The 23,692-nt window shown below is 64.4% G+C and overlaps 1 protein-coding gene across 4 annotated transcripts in view; it reads left to right on the top strand.

Annotated features, from left to right (window-relative positions):
* LGR6 (leucine rich repeat containing G protein-coupled receptor 6) overlaps positions 1-23,692 on the top strand; it is an 86,151-nt gene that overhangs the window by 58,915 nt on the left and 3,544 nt on the right. For 2 of the 4 annotated variants that reach the window (XM_010813594.4, XM_010813598.4), the window contains 11 exons: positions 1,114-1,185; positions 13,060-13,128; positions 14,753-14,824; positions 14,984-15,055; positions 15,752-15,820; positions 16,566-16,637; positions 17,426-17,491; positions 18,243-18,314; positions 18,819-18,890; positions 20,133-20,258; positions 20,581-20,732. In XM_010813594.4, the coding sequence (XP_010811896.2) occupies positions 1,114-1,185; positions 13,060-13,128; positions 14,753-14,824; positions 14,984-15,055; positions 15,752-15,820; positions 16,566-16,637; positions 17,426-17,491; positions 18,243-18,314; positions 18,819-18,890; positions 20,133-20,258; positions 20,581-20,732 (914 nt within the window). The remainder of the gene's footprint in view (positions 1-1,113; positions 1,186-13,059; positions 13,129-14,752; positions 14,825-14,983; positions 15,056-15,751; positions 15,821-16,565; positions 16,638-17,425; positions 17,492-18,242; positions 18,315-18,818; positions 18,891-20,132; positions 20,259-20,580; positions 20,733-23,692) is intronic. The other 2 variants (XM_024976932.2, XM_024976933.2) reach the window with 2 other exon arrangements.

The following is a 23,692-nucleotide window of genomic DNA, read 5'->3' as shown; positions in this document are numbered from 1 at the left end:
TTGGATCCGGCCCCAGAGCCGTCAGCGCCCGCGTGTGACTCGCAGCCGTGGCCTCTCAGCTTCTGGTGTCAGCTCAGGCGTTCTCTCTGACGCCCTGTACCGCTCCCTGCTGCAAATTTATTGACTAGTTTTTCATGATGTAGTTTTGGTCCTCGATTCACAGTCTACAGCCTCCTTCCCCGCCATTTAAAGTGCTGCCTCTGGGGTGCTCATGGGCTTGCTTTGCGGCAGAAGGGGCTGATGAGCGTCCTGCTGCCCCTTGCCCACGACGGCTTCCTGCGGGCTGCGGCTCAAGCGGCCCCCTGCGGGCTGGGGCTCCAGCGGCCTTGGCTGCTCCTAGTTTCCTGCTGTGTGCTTGCACGGTTGCCAGCTGACACCTTTTCCTGGCTCCCCCTGGGACCGCTGCATTGCCAAGGGCCCCCTGGGCTCCCCCCAGACTGCAGCTTGTGGGCTGGGACTGTGGGTGAATGAGGGTCGCCTGCCCACAGGTGCCCGGGGCCTGGTGTGTGGGGTGGGCCCCGGTGTGTGGGGTGCTGTGCAGGCAGGGCTCCCTCCGCAGGCTCAGGCTGTGGGAGATGCGCGTTCCCTCCCGACAGAGGTCCCCCTGGGCTCAGCTCCGGAGGAGCCTTCATCTCCTTCCCTGCCCCCCACCCCCCGGAAAGACACCCTGCGTCTCTCCAGCTCGGGGGCTCCCTGGAGCCGTCTCAGGACCTTCTTTTCACAGCTGGGCCTCTGCTGAGGGCCCGGCGCGTTTCCGCGGCCTCGGCCTCTGCTCTGAGCCTCTCTCCGTCCTTGCTGTGCTGCTGCTGTTACAATATTGGGCTGGGGTGGGGCCCGTTTCCGTGTTAATGCTTGCACTCTTTCCATTAGGAATTGGGAGAACGTGCTGTGGTTTACTTTCAGTTTGCTCTCGACCACGGGAGTCTCTCCCACACTCACCACCCCCGCGCCCGAGGCCACGTCTCTGGCTTTTTCCTTTGACAGGAAGCGGACACAGTGTAGCCCGCGGTCTCCAGCCTTGGAGACCTGGCTGTTCCTGCTTGAGAGCGTACGTCCCCCACCCCCGCCATGCGGCCCTGGGTCCTCCCCTGACACGCCTCTCCTCCCACACAGGCATCTCCATAACAACCGCATCCGGCATCTGGGGGCGCACAGCTTCGAGGGGCTGCAGAACCTGGAGACCCTGTGAGTGCTGCCGACGGCCCGAGTCCCGATGGGCGCGGCCTTTCCCTGGAGGGTCCCTCTCAGAGGGCGCCCCCCTCTTCCTGGGGGAGGGGCTGTGCCCACAGGGAGACCAAAGCCCACGAGATCTGAGATGGACGTGGGGCTTTGAGGAGAACCAGGAAGAATGAGGGCCCTGAACCTGGAGACAGAAGGCTTGGGGAGGGAGCGTGCTGCTGATGGAGTGGGGCGCGCCTGTCAGCGCCCAAGCTGTGGACTCTGGGGAGGCCGCGTGACCCCACGTCACGTCCTGGATCAGCTCTGTCCAGAGCGTGCCCACGCCCTCGGCGCCCCCTCTGCGGTCCCGCCACCCCACGGCTCCTGGGAAGGCTGCATCTCAGTCACCCACAGCGGGGCCAGGCCTGGGAGGTCCCAAGAGTGAGCCCCGACTCACGGGCCAATGTTCTTGCCCCTGACACCCCACCCCACACACGGAGCCTCATTCCTGAGGTGAGGGCTTTCCCGCATCCAAGCAGCAGAGGAGACAGGCTGGGACCAGCAAGCCTGGGCTGCGGGGAGTGGATGGGACGCGGGGCCGAAGCGCAGGGCTGCCCACCCCAGCCTGCCTCCCGCGAGGGCCGCTGCACCAGCCTGTGATCAGGAGAGCCGGCCTTGCCCGGCTGGCCGCCAGGGGCAGGTGGACAGTTGACCAGCATGGTCTAGGCCCCTCGGTTGCCGTGCTGGGCTGTGGGCATCTGCAGAGCTGGTCCTGGACTTACTGTCCGTGGGCAGAGCAGACCTTGGGGGTTGACCGAGAAAACACGCCCAGGTCCCGAGCTGGTCCAGTCTCTGGGCCCCGTGTGAACTGCCTGCTGTGTGCCCGGTGCCAGCAGCCCCTGGGCGGTGGGGGCAGGCAGCCAGCAGCCCTGACTACCGTGCCCACAGCCCCCTCCCTCGGGGACCCGGAGCTGGGAGGCAGGTTTGGAGCCATGAGGCGCCTGCGTCGGGGGAGGCCTGTGTCTGCCTGGCCGGTGGGTGGACGGGGAGCTCTGCTGGGAAGTCGGCTGGGAAGGGGGCCATGGTGGGTGTGCGTTCCCTCTCGAAAGCCAGCTAGCGGTGGTTTCTTCACCATCGGGGCGGCGGCCTGATTCTTTCTCAATGAGCCTGGATGGCAGTGCAGGGCATTGGGCTCAACCTGCCTGGCTGGGCTTCAGAGCCACGGGTGGCGCCCACCTGCCTTTCATCTGCGGCGGAGCCAGCCTGCCGCACAGACCCGGGGCCTGCACCCACTCTGTGGAGGGCACGGACCGGCTGGGGGACCTGCTGCAGGGGCAGGACCGCCCGGCAGCAAGGCCTGCAGTGTCTCACCCACAGTGACGCCGACCTTCCAGGCGCATGTGGACTGAAGGAGAGCCGTGGGGGCTCTGCTGGAGCTGGCGCCCCCGGGCACCAGCGCCCCTGCACCCCACCCCAGCCGTGAGCTCAACACCCTCCCACCCCATCCCCGAGAACTGAGTTCTCCTTCCAACGTTTGCTCTCCCGTTGAAAAGGAGGGTATGTTCTTGTCCTTTGTCGCCCAGAGTGCTTGTTGGGGGGCCGGCTAGACAGCCGGACGTGGGGGGTGGAGGGGGAGGTTGGAAGCGGGAGGAGAGGAAGTCAGACCTTGAACTGTTGCGTCAGTGGCCTGCTCTGCAGCCCCGTGGTCACCCTGGGGCGTCTGTGCATGGCTCTCTGCAGGGCCAAGGCTCCGCCACTTAGACCCTCTACCAAAGCTTCCTGGCCCGAGCTGCAGCTGGGCTTGAGCTGTGGGCTCCTCTCCAGAGAGACAGCGGCCCCCAGCTCTTCCACCCGGGGAGGGGTGGAGGGCCAGGTGCCCAGACACACACCCACACACACACTCCCACACACACCAGGGCGCATGGCTCGAGCACTGCACAGGGACCCTGTGACCACCTTGCTTCTGTTGTGACCTCTGCTCTGGAGGCCAGATGCCCTGGGCTCCACCGCCCACCCGGGTCTTCCTCTGCCAGCTGGGGCACCAGAGCAGGAGCCCCCTGCCCTGTGGGCCCTGGATTCTCTCACCTGCACGAGTGAGATGAACACGCACACACTCTCTTTTATGCCAGAACAGCAGCACCAGGAGACCAGGGCGGGGTGGGGGCCGGGGCTGCCTGCCCACCCTCCTGCGGCAGGACGAAACCCGCAGACTGGGGGGTGCAGGCCCTGCCTGCTCGGGGAGTCTGATCGCACGGGCCAGGCTGTGGGAACTGGCTCCTGGCTCCCTGAGGCCACCTCACCGTGCAGAGCCTGCAGGGAAGCCTGGCTGCGGGCAGCAGGCACAGATGCCATCCTGCATGCATGCCTCCTTTCTGCTCCCACAGTGAGGGTGCCGGCCCCTTGGGAGATCCAGGTCAGAGTGCTCCGGAGTCCTGCACCTCCACTTTCCAGGCCAGACCCATCCAGAGATTCGGGGCAAGCTGCCCAGGTTTCTGTAGTTCATAAGTGACGGACAGTGGACCCCAAGCCTCTGGCTTCCTGGCGCGTCGCTCCATTCAGTGCCAGCTCCCTGAGCTCAGACCAGTCCCTGGACTTGCCAGGGGCCCAGTGAGAAGGAAAAGGGAGGTTCTCCGAGGATGTTGTCAGGCCCTGAGGTCAGTGTCTGGAAACCATGCCTGCAGGCCCCGGCATGCCCTGCGGAACTGTTGAGGAAAGTCCTAAAAGGCCCGGCTGAACTTACCGGTGAATTTGTTTAGAAAGCTGAAGTTGTTCAGAAAGAAGAGGCCTAACCACCGTGCTCACAGCTGAGCCCGCCCCCACCGGCCTGGGTCTGGGGTCTGACGACTGCAGCCCTGTGAGGACAGAGGGGCCTGGGTTCAGAGCGCGTCGCCTCCCTCTGGCCTCTTTTCACCTCACTGAACGAATCAGAGTAGCCCAGTGCCTGTGCTGCTGGGCCACCCCCGTGAAGGGGCTGGGGCCACGGCGCTTCTAGCCCAGGACCAGTGCCCAGCAGAGGTCTGGGGGGACGGCCTGAAGCTGTGCCTCCTCCTTGCGGGCTTTCCAGGATCTGCCTCGCAGAGCGTTCTCACGGCAACAGCAGCCGCCAGGCAAAGGGTCCTCTGCCTCTCGTCCCTGAAACCACCCCGGCCAGCAGACTCTGCCCCAAAGCGGCCTGGCCTGGGCCCTGAAAGCATCCAGCCACATCCCAGGGAGCACCAAAGAGTTCACACTTCTGAACTGTGGTGTTGGAGAAGACTCCTGAGAGTCCTTGGACTGCAAGGACGTCCAGCCAGTCCATCCTAAAGAAAATCAGTCCTGACTATTCCTTGGAAGGACTGATGCTGAAGCTGAGATTTCAATACTTTGGCCACCTGATGCGAAGAACTGGCTCATTTGAAAAGACCCTGATGCTGGGAAAGATTGAAGGCGGGAGGAGAAGGGGGCGACAGAGGATGAGATGGCTGGATGGCATCACCAACTCCATGGACATGAGTCTGAGTAAACCCCGGGAGTTGGTGATGGACAGGGAGGCCTGGCGTGCTGCGGTTCACGGGGTCGCAAAGAGTCGGACACGGCTGAGGGACTGAACTGACTGAACCTCCCCATTCTGGGCCCGATGGTCAGCTTTGACCAGGGACAGCCCCCAGGGGCTTTGCACGGAGGTCCTTGCGGGGTCCAGACCCTGCTCTGCCGTTGGCATGCGCCATGTGCAGGTCGCCTGGGCTGTGGGGGCCTCAGTCCCCACAGGTGGAAAGCGGGGAGATGTCTTACAGTTCCCAGAGCCTGGAACGCTGGTGCTCTCTTACGCTGGCTGCCTCAGCCTGTCGTCCCTGTAGCTCCAGATGGACAGCAATGCGCCTTTCCCCCCAGTAGTTAGTTACTCTTATTTCCTCCCTCCCTCCTCCCCGCTTCCCTCCTGCACTGAGTCAGAAGGCGCAGGCAGAGTGTTCCCCGCGCCTGAGCCGGGATCACCTCCTCTGTAGGCTGGGAGCCAGGCATGCCCGGACAGGGATGCCCAGCAGGTTGGGCACAGCCACTGACTAGTTTTCTGTGGCTGCCGTAACAGATTAGACAAACCTTGTGGCTTAAAAACAACTCCAGAATTGTATTTCCCCACAGCTCAGGGGGCAGGGGGTCTGGAGTCGGGTTGGAGGGGGTGGTTCCTCTGAGGGGTCTGCAGCGGAATCTGCAGGAGCCCGTCACATCTGGCACCTGCCGAGGTCCCTGAGGTCCCTGGGCTGGTGGGCGCTCCCTGCAGTCTCTGCGTCCGCTTCTCAAGGCGTCCTGGGGCTCCTCTTTGGGTGAGGACCTTGTTGGCTCTGCTGCCCGCCCTGATAAGCCAGCACTCTTGAGAGGGTCCTTATCTTACATCTGCAAAGACCCTTTCTCCAAGTAAGGTCACAGCTTCCAAGGGTGAGGACTCGGACTTGTCTTTTGGGGGCTACAGTTCAGTCTGCTCCGCTGCCCGCGGGCTGGCACCCGGAGTGCCCTGCCTCTGGCCCAGTCTCAGCCCGCGGCTGCCCGAGGCCAAACCTGGGGACACTGAGCTTTTCCCTTGCTAGTCCTTAATCACCTACGCTTGTGGGCTTATTCGGAGAAGGCAATGGCACCCACTCCAGTACTCTTGCCTGGAAAATCCCATGGATGGAGGAGCCTGGTGGGCTACAGTCCATGGGGTTGCTAAGAGTCAGACACGACTGAGAGACTTCACTTTCACTTTTCACTTTCACGTACTGGAGAAGGAGATGGCAACCCGCTCCAGTATTCTTGCCTGGAGAATCCCAGGGACGGGGGAGCCTGGTGGGCTGCTGTCTCTGGGGTCGCACAGAGTCGGACACGACTGAAGCGACTTAGCAGCAGCAGCAGCAGTGGGCTTATTAGCTGCAAATCTGTGGGGTTTTGTGGCTCATGGAAGAATTTATTGTTCATATAAAACATCTTTTCTCTGGCTTTTCCCCAGAACCACTAATGACTCCTCACAGGCAGAAAGCTGAGCTCTTGGTGTGTCCGCCTGTGTCCCACCCAGGACGACGGTTGATTCTTCTCCGCTGCAGGGCAGCCCTACCTGCTCTCTCTGGGGCAGCCATGGCCACCGTGCTTGTCACGGCTCCCCTGCCAGCCTGCGGGCCCCGTGGGTCCTGCACCCCAGGCCCTGCTCGAGCTGGTCCGCAGTGGGGTGGGGGAGGTGGTTGAAGGAGGGCCTGTAGACTGCTGGGCTGCAGGTTTCCGGAGGACGCCGTGGAGAGAGGCCTGGGGGGCTGAGGTCTGGCCCCCAGCGCCCACGGGAAGGAGGCGGGGACTGCCCTCTCTTCTGCTTCTTCAGTTCACTGGCTCCGTGCACGCTGCTGGGTGTGTAGTGTGTGCCAGGCCCCTGCTGTAGGCTCGGAACATTTATGAACCAGAAAGTCATAACCCTCGTCACAGACTACGCGGCTCTAAGGCCAGAACCAGACTTAAAGATCCACAGCCCGGGAGCGGCCCCGATCCCGTCACACCGTCTAGCTCGGAGAGACACTCAGCGGGTGGTCCCTCGTCCCTGCCTGACTCGGGGTCCCCCCCACACGCACTGCGGCCTGGCCTCGGGGCCCCTTCTTCAGGCCGCTGCATTCCACCGTGACCTGCACGGACGGCCCCGCGTCCTGGTGGTCCAGCTGAGGGGTGCTGCCACGGGCACCCGCCTTCACCTACAGAGCCGGGTCCTTCTCTGAGCATCACATCTCAGAGCACCCGGGGCTTTTCTGGGCAAGGTGGTGAGAATGTAACGAGGCTGCAAACCTTGATGCAAATAACCTGGGAGGACCCAGAGGTGGAGGAGGCTTGTCGCCCACGGGTGGTCGTCTGCCCGCAGCCCAAGGGGGCGGGGAAGGGAATGCTCAGGACGAGGCGGTGACTGAAACACCAGCGGCTGCCACGCAGGCAGCAGGCGTCAGGCAGAGGTGGAGCCCCAGCGCCAAGCACCCCAGGGATGACCCCTGGCCTGCTGAGTGTTTTCTCTCTGCCAGTCGAGGCTTCTCGGGGCCCTCCTGAGGGCAGGGCAGCATGGGCCCTCGGTGTCGGAACAGCAGCTCCCTTATGGTCAGCAGGACTACCCCGTCAGGGACAGTCCAGGGTGTCTTTCTGGCAAAGAAGAGGGCGGAGGTGGAGGGAGGCGGAAGGGCAAGTTCCTCTCTCGGTAGAAAGGAGGACGATGTGCTGACTGCTGCCTTTGTTGATGGGTGGCCTGGTAGGCAGGCTGTTAGACAGGAAAGCAGCCTGTTGGTCCTGAAGTTGCGCCCGTGTGCCCTGAGCGTGTGGAGTCGCTCGGGGCTCGGGCTCAGCAGTGCAGAGGTGCTTGCGCTCGCCGCGTGTGGCCGCCCTGCATCCTGGCCGTGGGGATGAAGGGGGCTCAGGGTTTATAGCCTCAGAAACATCTGGGCTCCCCCACATTCCCCCACGCATCTTTGTCTGTCATCTGGCGATTACCATTAGCCTTGAGAGTAAAAATGTCAGCGGAAGCCCCATTAATGATGGTAACCTCTGGACGACTGTGGAAAGTGGAGACCAACTTGTGGGTCTGTCCTCCGCTCCGGAGCCTCGTGTCCAGGAAGAGGGAGCAGGAGAGAAGCCCTCTCTACACGCTCTGGGCCTGGTGAACAGGGCCCCTCGCGCAGTGGGCGTCCCCGGAGGAGCAGGTGGCGAGCAAGCCCAGCAGAGGTCAGCGCCTGGCCCAGGGGATGCTGCTGGCCCCCGGCGATCGGCACTCTCCCACCTGCTCCAGAGACGAAGACGCACAGAAGACCCGGCCTCCAGCTCAGGCACCTACCTTGACCTGCTTGCGAGCAGCTGGGGAAGCCAGAACCCCTCTGCTCACCCTCTCTCCCACTTTCCCTAAAGCCTTGCTGTGGCCCTGCTTCCTGGAGCCCAGCGGGACGCACTCTGGGTAGCTCCGAGACGTGTGAGCCTGGAGCCGAAAGAGCAGTGCCAGCTTCGGGGTCCTGCTCTGATGGGCAGAGGTCCACAGCTTCTCTCTGAGCCTCAGTTCCTGATCAGTAAAATGTTGGGGCTGGACAAGGCGACGGTAATCCCGCCGGCTCTGCTCCGAATCCACAGTGCGGCTCTGTGGACTCCAGGAGCGGCCACTGCTGCACAGCGGACGGAGGGAGACCCGGGAGGCAGTCCTGGCACATCCCTGGCCACATTCGCCAACACTGTCATCCTGTTGGGCTTGGCTGGATGAGCAGACGAGGGGAAGGACCAGCCACGACAGCTGCACTTCCACACCAAGCTCTGGCTGGAGGTGGGAACCAGCTCCCTTTAACCTCAGCCCTTCCTCTCCTGCACCCGGCTCCAGGAGCCGCAGACGAAACAGCTCTGGGCTGTGGCTGATTCCAGGCCATTAAAGAGAATGGACTCCACAGCCTTCAGGAGTTTTCCAGCTGAGGTTTAAGGCCCTGTGAATCACCGGCTACAGAGGAATCGGCCTTCCACCAGGGAAGGCAGGCTCAGTCCTCAGGAGCCCTCAGGTCACCACTGGCCCGAGGGCCCAGGGGGTCAGACCATCGCCCTGACGGTGGATATCGCACACACGGCCGGTGCCTCGGCTTCGGAAGCCCACAGGGGATCCCGTCTGCTTCCTGATGACAGCAGGCTTCTGGTCTCCCGGGCAGACAGTATGAACCAGGAGGAGGACGCTGTGAACCAGGACAGCCCCGTGCTGGACGCACGCGCCCAGGGCCGCAGTCCGAGCATCCTCTCCTCGAGCTGCTGTCAGGGGTGGCCTCCCTCTGCACGTGTTCCTCTTTGCAGAACAGAGGCAATAACAGTAGCTGCCTTGAAGGCCTGGCATGGGAAATGACCTGCAACGGCGGAGCAGCTCGAACCCGACCACAGTTGCCACCGTCTCATCAGCAGTGTTACCCCACCAGCATTTTCTCCTGTCTCACCTGACCGGGTTGCTAGAGAAAACAACAGAAAAGTTCCGGAAGAGGGAGTGAGCTGTTCTGACCCAGGGACAGGGTTGGCTTCAGGAGGTAGCACTCCAAGGGGGCCTAGGGCTGGGAGCCCTGAAGGTGTGGGGCAAGGGTGTGGGCCGAGGGCCCAGGGGTCGCAGCTGTACCGGGAAGGGGAGACTCCACCAGGTGAGACGGTTGGTGGAGCTGAAAGGTCACTCCAGGGGTCGGAGCCCATGAGGCACGGAACGCTGCTCTGTGAGTCATGAGAAGGCTTCTCCAAGCGTCTGGAAGGGTGACAGCCTCTGCTTCCTACTTTAGAGACATCTCTAAGGCTGGTAATAATGCTCAAAATTCTCCAAGCTGGGCTTCAACAGTACATGAACCTAGAACTTCCAGATCTTCAAGCTGGATTTAGAAAAGGCAGAGGAATCAGAGATCAAATCGTCAGCATCTGTTGGATCATAGGAAATGCAAGGGAATTCCAGAAAAACATCTGCTTCACTGACTATGCTAAAGCCTTTGACTGTATGGATCACAACGAACTGAAAAATTCCTAAAGAGATGGGAAAACCAGACCAACCTGCCTGCCTCCCGAGAAACCTGTATGCAGGTCAGGAAGCAACAGAACCAGACGTGGAACAATGGACTGGTTGAAAACAGGGAAAGGAGTCCGTCAAGGCTGTATATTGCCACCCTGCTTATGTGACTTATATGCAGAGAACATCAGGCGAAATGCCGGGCTGGGTGAAGCACACACTGGAATCAAGATTGCCGGGAGAATTAATAATATAAAAAGTATCAATATCTCAGATATGCAGATGACACCACGCTTACAGCAGAAAGTGAAGAAGAACTAAAGAGGCTCTTGATGAAAGTGAAAGAAGAGAGTGAAAAAGGTGGCTTAAATCTCAACATTCAGAAAACTAAGATCATGGCATCTGGTCCCATCACTTCATGACAAATAGAAGGGGGTAAATGAAACAGTTAGAGGCTTTATTTTCTTGGGCTCCAAAATCACTGTGGATGGTGATGCAGCCGTGAAATGAAAGACGCGTGCTCCTTGGAAGAAAAACTATGACCAACCTAGACAGCATATTAAAAAGCAGAGACATCACTTTGCTGACAAAGGTCCGTCTAGTCAAAGCTATGGTTTTTCCAGTAGTCATGTATGGATGTGAGAGCTGGACCATAAAGGAGGCTGAGTGCTGAAGAATTGATGCTTTCAAACTGTGGTGTTGGAGAAGACTCTTGAGAGTCTCTTGGACTGTGAGGAGATCAAACCAGTCAATCCTAAAGGAAATCAATCTTGAATACTCATTGGAAGGACTAATGCTGAAGCTGAAGCGCCAATAGTTTGACCACCTGATGCGAAGGGCCGACTCAGTGGAAAAGACCCTGATGCTGGGGAAGATTGAAGGTGGGAGGAGAAGGGGGCAACAGAGGATGAGATGGTTGGATGGCATCAGCAACTCGGTGGACATGAGTTTGAACAAACTCCGGGAGATAGTGAAGGACAGGGAAGCCTGGTGTGCTGCAGTCCGTGGGGTTGCAGAGAGCTGGACAGACTTAGTGACTGAACAGCAACAGCAACAACTTGGCCAGTGGGCCCCAGACTCGAGGGCAAGCCCTGGAGTGACGCTGGGTCGGCGCAGGGCCCAGGAGCGGCCGCCAGTAGACCAAGGCCCAGGGCGTGGCGCAAACCGGGGAGGAGTTTAGGGCTTTATTCCTGGACCGTGTGCTTGTCGCTGAGGGTGGGGGCCCCGTCTCCTCAGCAGGCGGCCCTCCTCCACGTGGTGGCGTGGGGCCTAGGCGTGCCCAGGGCTCTGGCACTTGGCCTCCAGCTGGTGGAAGTGGGGGGAGGCCACAGGGCAGGCTGGGTGCTTTGTAAAGCCTGCCCTCCTGGTTTTGTGGGGAGGACCAGCCCTGTGGCCACGCCGACCGCGGGGAGCCAGAACCCCGAGATCCCGGCCACTCCTCCTATCACCAGGGATGGGGATGCGGGACAGAGCTTCCTGTGGCCGTGGGGAGGTCCCATCTGGGCCGTTGACACGGCGGCCAGCACTCGTGACCGCGCAGTTGGAGTGTGGCCCGTGACGCTAAGCACGAAACCCTCCACGTTGTGAACGTGTCACACGCGTGTGCGGCCAGCGGGGCTGGTGGCTGTGGCCCTGGGCAGTGTGGCTGCAGACAGAGGGGACGGGGGTTTGGAGTGGATGCAGCGGTCCCCGCCGTGGCCAGGCCACGCTGGGTGTGGTCTGGAACCTTCTCCAGTGCCTGTGCTGCCTTCCCTTGGCTGTAATACGGGTGAACCATGAGCAGTGCCCGCAAGCCCGCAGGGGAAGGCTCGGAGCTGGCGAGGGTGTCTGGGGATCCCGTCAAGCAGGGAGAAACCAGGCCGGACAGCGTGCGTTCCCCTGCCTCCCCTGGAAACAGTGCCGTTTGCTCAGCCGTGGCCCCGCCTCCCCCCCACCTCCTGCAGACCACGCTCTCCGCCTGAGGTCCAGCCTGCACCCACACCTGGACCAGGGCCATGACCCATGGAGCCTGCAGACCCACCTGTCTGCCCCGAAGACCCGCCTGTGCCTGCACCTGCCCTGCGCCCCCGCCGCCTGCAGCTCCGTCCGCACAGGCCGGCACCTGGGCAGGCGGGACCCACCACATCCGGCCGCAGCCGCTCGGCCTGCTGTCTAGACGGCGCTTCCCATCCACCTCGCTGCCACCCACTCTGCCCGGGTGGGCGTCCGTGTGTCTCGGGCCGGCAGCAAATGCCCTCCGCCCCGAGCTGGTTCCTCGGGGGGCAGAGAGCTGGCAGGGGTGTTCCTGGGCAGTTAGACCAGAGGCAGCGTCCGCGCGGCCCCCTGTGAAGCAGGGCTTGGCAGCTACCCAGGTTCTCGAAGCTGCGTAGACGTCCAGATGGGAAACGCAGGCCACCTCTGGCGTGCGGTTTGCAGAATCTTTTAGACATCTGCACCGTTTTTATTCTCCCACGTATTCCTGTAAACACAGCCGGTTGGTTTACATGCCTTTCCCACTGTCTGTCAGGCCGTTCCTGGCAAAATTCCTGACCAGAGGCTGGCGAGAGGGCTGGGACCGCTCAGTCCGGGGAAGTGTGTGAGGCCCGGGCAGCGAGCCCCCAGGGGCCCGCCCCAGCCTCCTGCCCCAGCAGCCGAGGGCGCCGCCCAGGGTGTGCTGGTGCCTCTCAAGCCCGGGTGCCTCCGGGCAGTCCGTGCGTGTCTCTTGGTTGCGCTGTCTCCACCTTTCCCTGACTCACTTGTGGAGGCGACAGGTCTGCTGGCCGCGGCTCTGTGCCAGGGCCCTTCTGGGGTTTCAACTGGAAAAGAGCAAAGCTTGTGCCTTCAGGAGCTTGCATTCCAGTTGGTGGAGAGAATGTCTCTGTCAGACATTAGCGTGTCTCGTGAGGAAAGGCACGTGGAGTGTCTCGTCACTGCCCCGTGGACGCCCCCCAAAGCCCTGATCCGTGGTGTGAATGATGCACATGACTTCTCGCGGACCCCTGTGCCCGTCGCCCAGTGGCGGGGCATCCACTCGGGGCCGGGGCCAGGGCCCTGGGTGCTGGCCATCAGCAGGACCCCCGAGGCCATCATCCCACGCGGGGCAGCGGACCAGCCGGGCTCCCTGCATGGTGGGGGAGCGCCTTTCTGGATTGGGTTGTAGCGCGGGGCTGGGGTGGGCCCGGGGGGCGTCCAGGCCTCTCCCCCGCCCCAGCAGCTGCAGTGTTAACCTGCCCCTGCTCCCGGGCCCCTCCTAGCCGCCACTGTCCCCGAGGCCTGAGACTCTCTTCTCAGCCCAGGGCCCTCCTGAAGGTCTGGTTCTACGTATCAGCACAGTATTCCCGCAGACGGATCTGTGGCCAGGCAGGCCCTCCCTTCAGCCAACCCAGAGCCCAGCGTCTGTTTCCCGGGCCCCGAGCCCCGGGAGCCCCCACAGTGACCGCCCGCCTCCTTTCCAGAGACCTGAACTGCAACCAGCTGCACGAGTTCCCCGTGGCCATCCAGACGCTGGGCCGCCTGCAGGAACTGTAAGCGCCACTGTGGGGTCCGGGCTGTCCTCTGTGTCCGCGGGCCCCCACGCCCTCACCTCCCAAGGTCGTGACTCCCTCCCCCCAGGTCAGGGGTCACAGGCCTCACTGCTCGGCCCGGAGCGTCTCCAGCTGGGCCGTCAGGGGAGCTGGGCCCTTCCGGCCTGGGAGAGCGAGGCTGGCCCCGCCTGGAAGGCCTGGGAGTGGGCCTCATTTGTACCTTGGGGCCCCTCCTCAGCCCCCACCCCCGGGGGTGACAACGAGCCCAGCTTGTCTTAGTCTCGGATGGGTTGCTCAGCACCTGCTCTGCAGGGTGCCTGCCGGATGCACGCTGGGGTGAGATGGTCGGAGGTGTGCCCAGGCCCCCGAGGACACAGCTCAGGGCAGGACAGGGCGGCTCAGGGCCGGCGTGTAGGTCCAGCCCTGGACTGTCTCCTCAGCGACGATGGTCTGGTGTCCAGAGGGCACTGCCGGCTGACGGGCCTGAGGTCAGCCTTGGAGGCTGCGTGTGGTCAGGGGGCGATCAGGGAGGGAGAACGAAGGTGGAAAGGCTGACAGGAGATGGGCGGGGAGGGGGCGGCCCGGGGTTGGGAGGCAGCCTCTGTGGGGAGCGGCCACCAGGCAGCGGGCCGGGGTCTGCGTGCGGCCGGTTCAGGCGGCAGAGGTTTGGAGCTGGAGCCCGAGCCCCCAGGCCACGCAGGGTCTGCCCCGCTGCCACCTGTGACCTTGGGTGCCAGGTTCACGCCACCCTCACCCAGTCCAACGCTGGCAGGGATGCCAGGCGGTGGGCATGGGGCCGTGGGGGAGGGTCCCAGGGGAATGGCTGCCTGTCCTCGGGGCCCGGAGCCCCAGATGAGGGATACTGCTCTGGGGAGGGCGTGGGGCTCCGGGGTGTGCAGGCCGGGGCACCAGGAGCAGCAGCCCGGGTGTGTGTGTGTCTGTCCATCCACGGCGGCCTGAGGACGGGGCTCGGACCTCTGGCCCTCAGGGCTCGGACCTCTGGCCCTCGGGGCTCAGCACAGCCCTGGACGAGAAGTGGGTGATCAGACATGAGAGGGGCGGACTCCCGCGGGGCCCTGCACGAACTCGGCAGGCAGGCGGGCACTGGTAGGGGGCAGTTTAGTGACTGAGGGTGTCGGGGCAGTTCAGAGAGGACCGTGCATCCCAGTCCAGTGTTGACTTTGGACGGTTATCCCCGACGCCAGACCTGCCGTTCCCGGCTCCCAGAGCCCGGCACTCGGTGGGGGCTCCACCCACCAGTTCTCCTATTCAGCCATGGGTGTCCACCCGCCCCGGCCCTCCCCTCCGTGGGTCTGCTCCCCAGTTCATGGCCTTGAGACCAAGCCCGCCTGCCTTTGGCGCCCGCGTCTCCTCCGGGAGCCCCTGTCTCTCTGTGCTTCCCCACGTGCCCTCCCGGGGACCCTGCAGAGCTCTGCCCTCGGGGTCCAGGCCTGCTCCTCTCCGCTCTCACCCCCACCCCCAGCCTGCTGGCTCTCCTTCCCAAGGATGGAAGAGACGGGAGGGGGTCCCCGGGGTCCCCGGCTGCGTCCTTCTGGCCCCAGCCTTCTTGTCTGGCTGCCGGAGGGCGTCCTGGGGTCTCCCTGATGCCTGTGTCGTCCCCCAGGGGTTTCCATAACAACAACATCAGGGCCATCCCAGAGAAGGCCTTCCTGGGGAACCCTCTGCTGCAGACCATGTGAGCCCTTGCTCCCCTTGGGGGCGGGCGTGGTTGGCGCGTGGGATGGGGGTGCTCCCCATGTGCTGGTTCCGGTCTTGGGGGCAACAGGGCGGGCGGGGGGAGCGGACATGTGCCTCGCCTGCTGGGAGGGCAGCGAAGATCTTGTCTGTCCTGCAGACACTTCTATGACAACCCGATCCAGTTTGTGGGGCGGTCGGCATTCCAGCACCTGCCTGGGCTGCACACCCTGTGAGTTGGCGCCCCCTCCTCGATCCCCCGGTCGGGATCCTGCTTTTGTGGCCCCGGAGCCTCGGCCTCGACCCCCGGGCGCCCCACGTGTGGGTCTTCAGAGAGCCTCTCTCGGGACACTGCGCACACGGCAGCCTGGGACCGCCCCGAGTCTGTGGGGCACAGGCTGCACCTTCACGCGCCCCCAGCCTCACCTGGAGGCTGGCGCTGGGCCCCAGGCCCTCTTGCTTGGGCGCAAGCCCAGGGCTCCTCTGGGTCGGGCAGCGCACGCCCTGCTGGGCTCTTGTCCCATGCGGGCCGTATGGCCCCTGGGCTGGGGTGCCCGGTGCAGAGGGTACCAGCAGTGACCCTCGGGCAGTCCCGCTGCCCGGCTCCAGGGAGCAGCCTCTGCAGCCAGAACTTCCCCAGAAGCACGCAGGCCACTGCTCTGAAACGGGGCAGGTCCCACGGGCCTCACCTGGGCCAGGCTGGATGGAGCTGACCTGGCCTCCTGGGCGTCTGCCTCCCCCGGGACCAGAAGGTCCAGGGTCACTGGTGGGAGGTCGGGGGGCCCCTGGATGCTGACCTCGCCCTCTGGTCAGTGGCTGGGGGTCGGGGGCCCCCTGAATGCTGACCTTGCCCTTTGGTCACTGGTGGGAGGTCGGGGGGCCCCTGGATGCCGACCTCACTCTCTGGCCTCTGATGCTCTGCCCCCAGTTCCCTGAATGGTGCCACGGACATCCAGGAGTTCCCAGACCTCAGAGGTACCACCAGCCTGGAGAGCCTGTGAGTGGATGCCCCCCACCACACCCTCAGCCCCCAGATCCCCCAGACTAGGCTCCCCGAGGTCTGGCCGTCTGCTCCAGCCTGGCCAGGGGCCCACACCGCTTCTGCTAGGGGCAGGGCAGGCAGTTTTGGGGGAGGGGGCCACTCCCATCCTGGGGTTTCTCTGAGTCCCTAACCCACGGAGGAGCGCAGAGGACCTGTGAGGGGCGGAGGGCTGTGACGCCCACCTCCTTGGCCCCCTGGCTCCCACCTAAGGTCCTGTAGTGTCGGGGTGTGGGGGGTCCTTAGAGCTTAGCGGGCCCCCCGCTCACTGTGAGAGAGGGGTCAAGCAGTCAGGGGACCCCAGAGCTGGAAGCTCCCCTGAGGGACGGCGTGCTCCCCGAGGATGCCCTTGGCTCAGCTCTTCTCGGGACAGCGGTGCCCAGCCTGCCCGCCCCCACCCTACTCCCCGGGTCTCCCCACCAGCTCTCTGGGCACAGGGGCACAGGCGAGGGGCTGGGTCCCCGGCCCCACATGGGCTGGGTTTCCGTGCACACCTGTCCGTGGCCCCACGCGGGCTGCAGAGTCCAGCCCCTGTGTGGTGGGGACATGGGGACCCTTGGGGGGCGTGGTGGGGGTGTGGCTGCAGGACGGCCCCCTCCTTCCGAGGCACCCCCGCCCTGGGCCCCAACTCCTGTCGGTGCCGAGCTCCAGACAGCAGCAGGCCAAGCGGAGGCGGCTCGGTGCAGGCCTGTCGTCCTTGCAGGACGCTGACCCGCGCAGGGCTCCAGCGGCTGCCCCCGGGGATGTGCCAGCAGCTGCCCAGGCTCCGTGTCCTGTGAGTGCCTCCCTGCCCTCCCCGTGGCCGTGGCCCGGCCCAGCCCCTCCGGCCTCCGCCCCTGGGGCACTCTCTGCTCTTCCTGGTGGGTGGGGGAGCTCTGGCTGAGAGAGCTGCCCAGGAGTGACCGGGCCGCCTCTCCCAGTTCCGGGAGCAGCCCGGGTGATCATAGTCAGACCAGGTCTGAGGCCCAGCTCCGCCACTTCCTGCCAGGCAAGGCCCGGCTCTCCCTTCAGTGGTCCTGACCTCCTGCTTGTCATCTGGGGACGTTTCGGAGGGTGGGAGGCACCTGGCAGGTCCCTCTGGAGTGGTTCTAGTAAGTTTTCCGAGTCCATGAAGGAAAATGCGCCCTTCCGGGACCTCAGAGGTGCTTCAGTGTTCAGTCACGGGCGAGGGGTCCCGCTGGCCCTGGGTGCTCACTGCCGCCCCCGGCTCAAGACGGGGTCCAGCCTGCCACCAACAGGCGGTGCGTCCTTGGGGGTCCTGTCCCCTCCTGTGCCTCAGCGGGATGAGGGGTTGCCAAGGGATCCCCAAGGGCGTCAGCTCCACGCCTGAGCCTCGGCCAGCTGGCGCGGCAGCATGCGGGCCTTGCTGGCGCCTCAGCACCCCCTCAGCTCCTGCGCCCCAACCCTGGGCCCTGGCTGCATCCCCCAGGCCTCCTGTGGATGAAGCGGCCCTCGCCGCCCCTACAATGTGGAGGGGAGTCCCGAGGACCCGGTCGGGGTGAGGAGCCTGCCCAGCCGTGTCCCTGGTGGCCGGCTCCCCTCACCATCCCCGCCTGTCCCCAGGGAGCTGTCTCACAACCGGATCGAGGGGCTGCCCAGCCTGCGTGGGTGTCAGAAGCTGGAGGAGATGTGAGTGTGAGGCAGGGCCCGAGGGCAGGGCTGGCAGGCACACGGACCTTCCGCCCCTGGCTGGGGACTCGGTGGGGCCGGGACAGGCAGGCAGAACTTGCGGGTGATGGCCCCGGAGCTGGTGCTGAAACGTGTCTCAGGCCACTCGGGGCTCAAACGGAACAAAATGAGGTGGTGATTAGGGCTGGACAGGGAGCGGCTGCTGGCCAGCAGGGGCCCTGGCTCTCGTTTTCCACAAATGCGCACTCACACATGTGCACACACACACACACGCACACATGCGCACACTCGTGTCCAGGAGGGAACCTGCGCTGCAGGATCCACGAGGACAGAACCCCGTCACAGGCTCTCCGAGCTCCTGTGTCCCCAGCGCGGGGCCCGCAGACCGCTGTCTCTGCACCCTGGGGCCAGGCAGGGTGGGTCCTGCTGTCCCGAGGCCCAGGGTCCACCTCTCACTCAGACACCGGTCTGCTGGGCTCTGCTGCTGGAATAGGGTCTGGAGGGCCCTCAGGGTGAAGTTAGTAGGGCTGGGAGCCAGGCCCCGGGGAGCCCTGGAAACTCACTGCCCTGGAGCCACAGGGATGGCCTGTAGTTTAGTCTCCTGACCGACTCTTACCCAAGGCGGCCGGGGGCCCCTGTGCTCCCTTAATTCTGGTGACTTCTGCCAGCTGGGTCCTTCCGTTCTCCCAGTGTGTGGGGTGGGGGCAGGAAGCCCTTGGCCCTGGGCTCAGCAGGCCTCTTGCTGCCCTAGCGGCCTCCAGCACAACCGCATCTGGGAAGTCAGAGCCGACACCTTCCGTGAGCTCACCTTCCTGCGATCCCTGTAAGTAGGGGGCCCGCCTCCCCGCAACCCCTGTGACTAGGGGGCCCGCCTCCCCGCGACCCCTGTGACTAGGGGGCCCGCCTCCCCGCGACCCCTGTGACTAGGGGGCCCGCCTCCCCGCGACCCCTGTGAGTAGGGGGCCCGCCTCCCCGCGACCCCTGTGAGTAGGGGGCCCGCCTCCCCGCGACCCCTGTGAGTAGGGGGCCCGCCTCCCCGCGACCCCTGTGACTAGGGGGCCCGCCTCCCCGCGACCCCTGTGAGTAGGGGGCCCGCCTCCCCGCGACCCCTGTGAGTAGGGGGCCCGCCTCCCCATGACCCCTGTGAGTAGGGGGCCTGCCTCCCCGCGACCCCTGTGAGTAGGGTGCCCGCCTCCCTGTGATCGCTCTGAGTAGGGCCTTCCTGCACCCCCGCACCCCGTGAGCACCCAGCACACCCGCGCCCCAGGGCAAGAACGACGGGTCCTCCGTGTGTGTGCCCCCTCTCATCACGTCCTCTCTCACACAGGGACCTGAGCTGGAACGCCATCCGATCCATCCACCCTGAGGCCTTCTCAACCCTGCGCTCCCTGGTCAAGTTGTGAGTGCGGCTCTCCTCCTGGGTGCCGCCCGCGGTGGGGAGGGCCCAGCCCAGGGGAGTCGCTGTGGGTGTGGGACACATATCGGGGGACCCAGCTCTGGCGTAAGGAGCCCCCCTCTGTGAGCCCTGGAGGTCACACGCTGCCTCGGGCCCCAGGCTGGGGGGGCAGAATGCGGGGGTTGGGGCCGCAGAGTGGGGGTCCCCCAAAGCACTGGGATGTGCGTCAGCGCAAGAGAGGTCCTGGGGGCCGCCACGCACAGCGGCGCAGGCTCTCCACTGCATCCTCAGGCATGTCCGCCAGCAACCCAGCAGCCCTGCCCCTCACCGCACAGGTGCGCCCAGGTGGGGGCCCTCCCTCCTGGGGCCGGGATTCAGGGTCCCCAGAGCTCATGGCCCCGTGCTTTGGGCCCCAGGCCACTCTCCCAACCTGCTTCCTGCCTGTCTGTTCAGCAGCCCCCGGTCAGTGGGGGGGTGGTATCTTCATCCCCTTGGTCAATGAGGGGGGTGGTATATGCACCCGCCTGGTCAGTTGGGGGGCAGTATCTTCATCCCCCTGGTCGGTGGGGACGGCATCTTCATCCCCTTGGTCAATGATGGGGGCGGTATCTGCACCCGCCTGGTCAGTGGGTGGAGGGGGGCGGTATCTTCATCCCCCTGGTCGGTGGGGGCGGCATCTTCATCTGAAAGATGAGGCTGCTGGGGCTCAGGCAGACGTGACGCCCTGGCTTCACGGGCAGCCAGTGGCGGGCTGGCTTTCCTGCTGGCCAGCCCAGGCCGGTCTCCACGCCACGTGGCCTGTGGTCGCGCTGTCTGGTGTGGATGTCTGGCTTCCTCTAATGTTTCTCCGGGGGAGCTGTGGGCATCCTCACCTCTGGCTCCAAGCTGACTCTGAAACAGAGCAGGTGGCCGAACTCCTGTGTGTGGGCAGTCTGTCCTGTTCCCAGCTCTGGCCCCTGGGTCCTCGGGGTGCAGGGGGCGGGGGCCAGCACAGCAGGGGGACCCCCTCGGGGAGTGGTCAGCGCTCCGATGGGACAGGGTGGGCCCTGCAGGGGTGCTGCCCGGGGGGGATGGCGGGGCGCCCCTCCAGCAGCCCCACAGGTAGGTGGCCCCAGGCCAGCGCCCTTGCCGCCCCGCTGCTTCTGCCCGGCGTCCATGGCCTCTCTGCCTGGGCACCTGGCCATGCCACAGCACAGCCTGCCCTAGCCTCCCGCTGACCGGAAACTGGTCACGTCCGCTGTCCAGGGACCTGACGGGCAACCAGCTGAGCGTGCTGCCCCTGGCCGGGCTGGGGGGCCTGGTGCACCTGAAGCTCCGAGGGAACCGTGCCCTGTCCCAGGCCTTCCCCAAGGACAGCTTCCCCAGACTGAGGTGAGGCTGCCCGGTCCCAGGGCGGGGGCACCCCAGGCCTCGCCCCAGGAGCAGCCTACAGGCCCCAAGTCTGGCCCAGACCAAGCCCTGGGTAGCGTCCCCACCCCAACCCCAGCCCTGGGGGACCCTGGCGAGGACAGATGTAAGATGAGGGGAAGGCGTCCTGCCTGGTTGGGTCGCGTCGGGGCCTGGAGATGAGGGGGGAGGGGGTGGGAGGGGCAGCCGGGCACGGGAAGGAGCCAGGAGGCTGCCCTCGGGGCCCTGGCAGGTGGAGGGCGGGCGGAGTCCTGATCTGGCTCAGGCGGCTGTCTCCCGGCCCCAGGACCCTGGAGGTGCCCTACGCCTACCAGTGCTGTGCCTACAGCGGCTGCCCCGGCTTCTTCACAGCCTCGGGGCTGCGGGGGCCCCAGCACCCTCCCCCCGACGCCCAGGACCCTCCCAAACGGACACTGGCCGACCGGGCCGAGAGCCGCTGTGAGTGACCCACGTGGGGACGCAGGCGGCGGGGAGGAGGCCCGGGAGGGGCGGGTGGGCCCGCGGGGAGCGGCAGGGCTGCAGGGCTCGGGGTTGGGGGGAACCACCTCTGTCCAGGCCTGTCTCCAAGGCCTGGGGAGGGGTCCGTGAGCCCTCTGCAGCCCCGGGCGCTCAGGGCCACGCCCGTCACAGCCCTGCCTGTCCACACACCCTGTGGACCACAGTGCCCCCACGGCGCCCCACTCCCACTTCGCAGGGTGTTCTTAGAGCAGGCAGCCCTTTTCCATCAGCTACAGCCAAGCGCGGTTCCGTTAATTCAGTTAAGCCTGCTTCCAGAGAAAAGTCTCCTCATGCCATTCCCAGAGCCAAACACCGCCCCCGGCAAGTCTCCCCGGCGACTTCGGAGACCCCAGTGCTCTGGCCTCGCAGGAGTGGCCCCTCACCCTGACAGGACGGCCTGCGGGCGGGCTCTCGGATGATGGGCAGAAAGAAGGGCCTCCCTGGCTAGCAGCCTGATGCAGAGCACAGGCGGAATCCGGGGGCGGGCGGGGAGGGAAGGGCTGGGTTCCCTCCTCACAGTATGTCAGTGCAGAAGTGAAGCAGAAGAGTCAGGTCTAACCGTGGCTGAGGCTCAGTGGTTAAGGACTTGCCTGCAATGCAGGAGACATGGGCTCGATCCCTGGGTCAGGAAGATCCCCTGGACAGGGAAATGACAACCCCCTCTGGTATTCTTGACTGGAAAATCCCACAGACAGAGGAGCCTGGAGTGCTACAGTCCATGGGGTGACAAAGCGTCGAACGTGACTGAGCGGCTAAACCACCACCACTGTGGGAGAACGCTCAGGACAGTGTAGACAGAGCCGGGTTCTAACTGGATGAGACGGTTCACGGGCTGGGCCACTGCAGGCCTGTCGGACCCTCTGTTTCTCATCCTTAAAGCGGGAGCAGTGTTCACACCCCACAGACTGGGGAGACCGCAGATGCGCCCAGGGTCCTGCTCAGAGGTAAACATGCAGACGTGAACATGCAGGCATGTAGCCAGGAGCCCCAGAGGCCAGCATGGGCGGGGGCGGGTGCAGAGCCTCCCGGGCGAGTGTACGGCCGGCGTTGGCCCAGCAGATGCATCCCAAGGGCAGTGTGGCATCTGCCGTCTGCCCACAGGGGTCCTGCCTTCCTCGAGGTGGAACTTTCCACCAGGTTGAAGTCTTAGAAAACCACAGGCATCGGGATGGTAAGGGGAGCTGGGCAGGGTCCCATTCCCGAGGGTCCACAGAGCCGAGAAGGGGCCGCAGCCACAGGAGCTTTACTAGCGCCTCAGTCAGTAGCTTTACTATGACCTCCGACCTTGGCCGGAGCCCTCCGGCTTCCCCTGCGCTTCCTTTAGGCATCCCCAAGCTCCTTTGCAGAGTGGGAAAGGTGGCGAGGGGTGGACCGCCAGGCTGTGGGCACTTCCCGGCCTCCGGCCTCCCAGGACGACTCCAACCTGCAGCAGGAGCGAGGCTCCACGCAGGATGCCAGCCCTGAGCCAGAGGCGGGGACTGGTATGACCCAACTGCCTGCCTGGCCTGGCCCAGACCCAAGGGAGCGGCCATCTGGCTCCCTTACCTCACCCAGCCCATCTCCAGAAACCAGATTCTTGTTCTTAAGACAAAGTCTTTCAGGAGTTCCCTCGAGATCCCATGATCAGGACTCTGAGCTCTCACAGCCAGGGACCCGGGTTCAATCCCTGGTCAGGAAACTAAGATCTCACAAGCCAATCAGCCAGGAAAAAAAAAAAAAACCTCTTCCAGTGATGAATTATCACTTTAAAACAGGATTTCGCCTTTATAAACTATAAAACGGTTTACAGCATTCATTTATCACTTCGGTATTCTTAAAGAGTTTGTGGCCCCTGAGACGTCCACCCCAGGACGCTGCAGGCCCTGGTCTGAGGCAGTGCAAGAGCGAGCAGGGAAATAATCCAGCATGTTCGGAGTCTCTTTAACAAGGGATTTGCCTTTCTGACCCTGTTTTCTCAGACGAGCAGAATCGCAGAGCCTAGACTTAGAATTGAGGGGCCACAAGCATTATCTGGCCCATCTGCTAGCTACGTAGGGAGGCGCCCCTTCTCATAAGGCTTTCTGCTCCAGTCTCCTCAGTTGCTGCTCCCCCCACCTCCTGGACCTTAAAGCCCCCCGACCGTCCCCCAAACCAGCCCCTGGTGGAGAAGTCCAGCGTCTGGGCTCTGGGGCCCAGTGAGGCTGGCTTTGAACTTGGCCCTGTCGCGCCCTGGCCACGAGACCAGGGCAGCGTCCTCACCTCACCTGTGCAGCAGCACCAGAGGGCGCCTGGCCCCCACGGCTGCAAGGATGTGGACTCAGCGGGCGTGGGCCTGGAGGACGAGAGCTGGTCTGTGGTCCCAGCTGCCCAGCGAGGGCATGGAGCCACGACTGCCCGAGAGCAGGGCTGTCCTGTCCACGCCCCCCAGAGTGTGCCCAGCCCCGGGCTCATGCGGGCACTGCCCCCCTCACATGACTCTGATCCGGGGGCTTGTCCATCAGGACCGTGGTTCTCCTCCTGTGATTCATCCACTGATGCTGGTTTTGCCGTCGGGGCTGTCAGCCAGTAGGGTGGCGTGGTTCCCTCAGGCTGTACACGTTGAGGCCAGCGTTCCTCCCCTGGCCCTGCCCTTCCCGAGTGCTCCTCCCAGCTGCCTAGACCTGGTCCACATCCTGCAGCACATCCGGCTTGCTGCTCTGTCCCGCTCTGTGTGCGGTGCCTCCAGCTGGATGTGGAGTCCTGGCCAGCGTACAGAGCCCCCAGAGTTAGGGCAGCCTCCTCAGACTCTGCCCAGCTGCAGGGGTGCGGGTGCTCCCTGAGTCAGAGGAGGAGCAGGTCTCCGGCGTGGAGGATCACAGGCGGAGGGGACATGGTCGGACAGCATTTCCCTGGGGCCACCAGGATGCCTTGTGCCCAGCGGA

Source organism: Bos taurus, chromosome 16 (genome assembly GCF_002263795.3).
Source record: "Bos taurus isolate L1 Dominette 01449 registration number 42190680 breed Hereford chromosome 16, ARS-UCD2.0, whole genome shotgun sequence".
Lineage (NCBI taxonomy): Eukaryota > Metazoa > Chordata > Mammalia > Artiodactyla > Bovidae > Bos > Bos taurus.
Note: the sequence above shows the minus strand (reverse complement) of the source record. Positions and strands in the feature narration are given on the sequence as shown.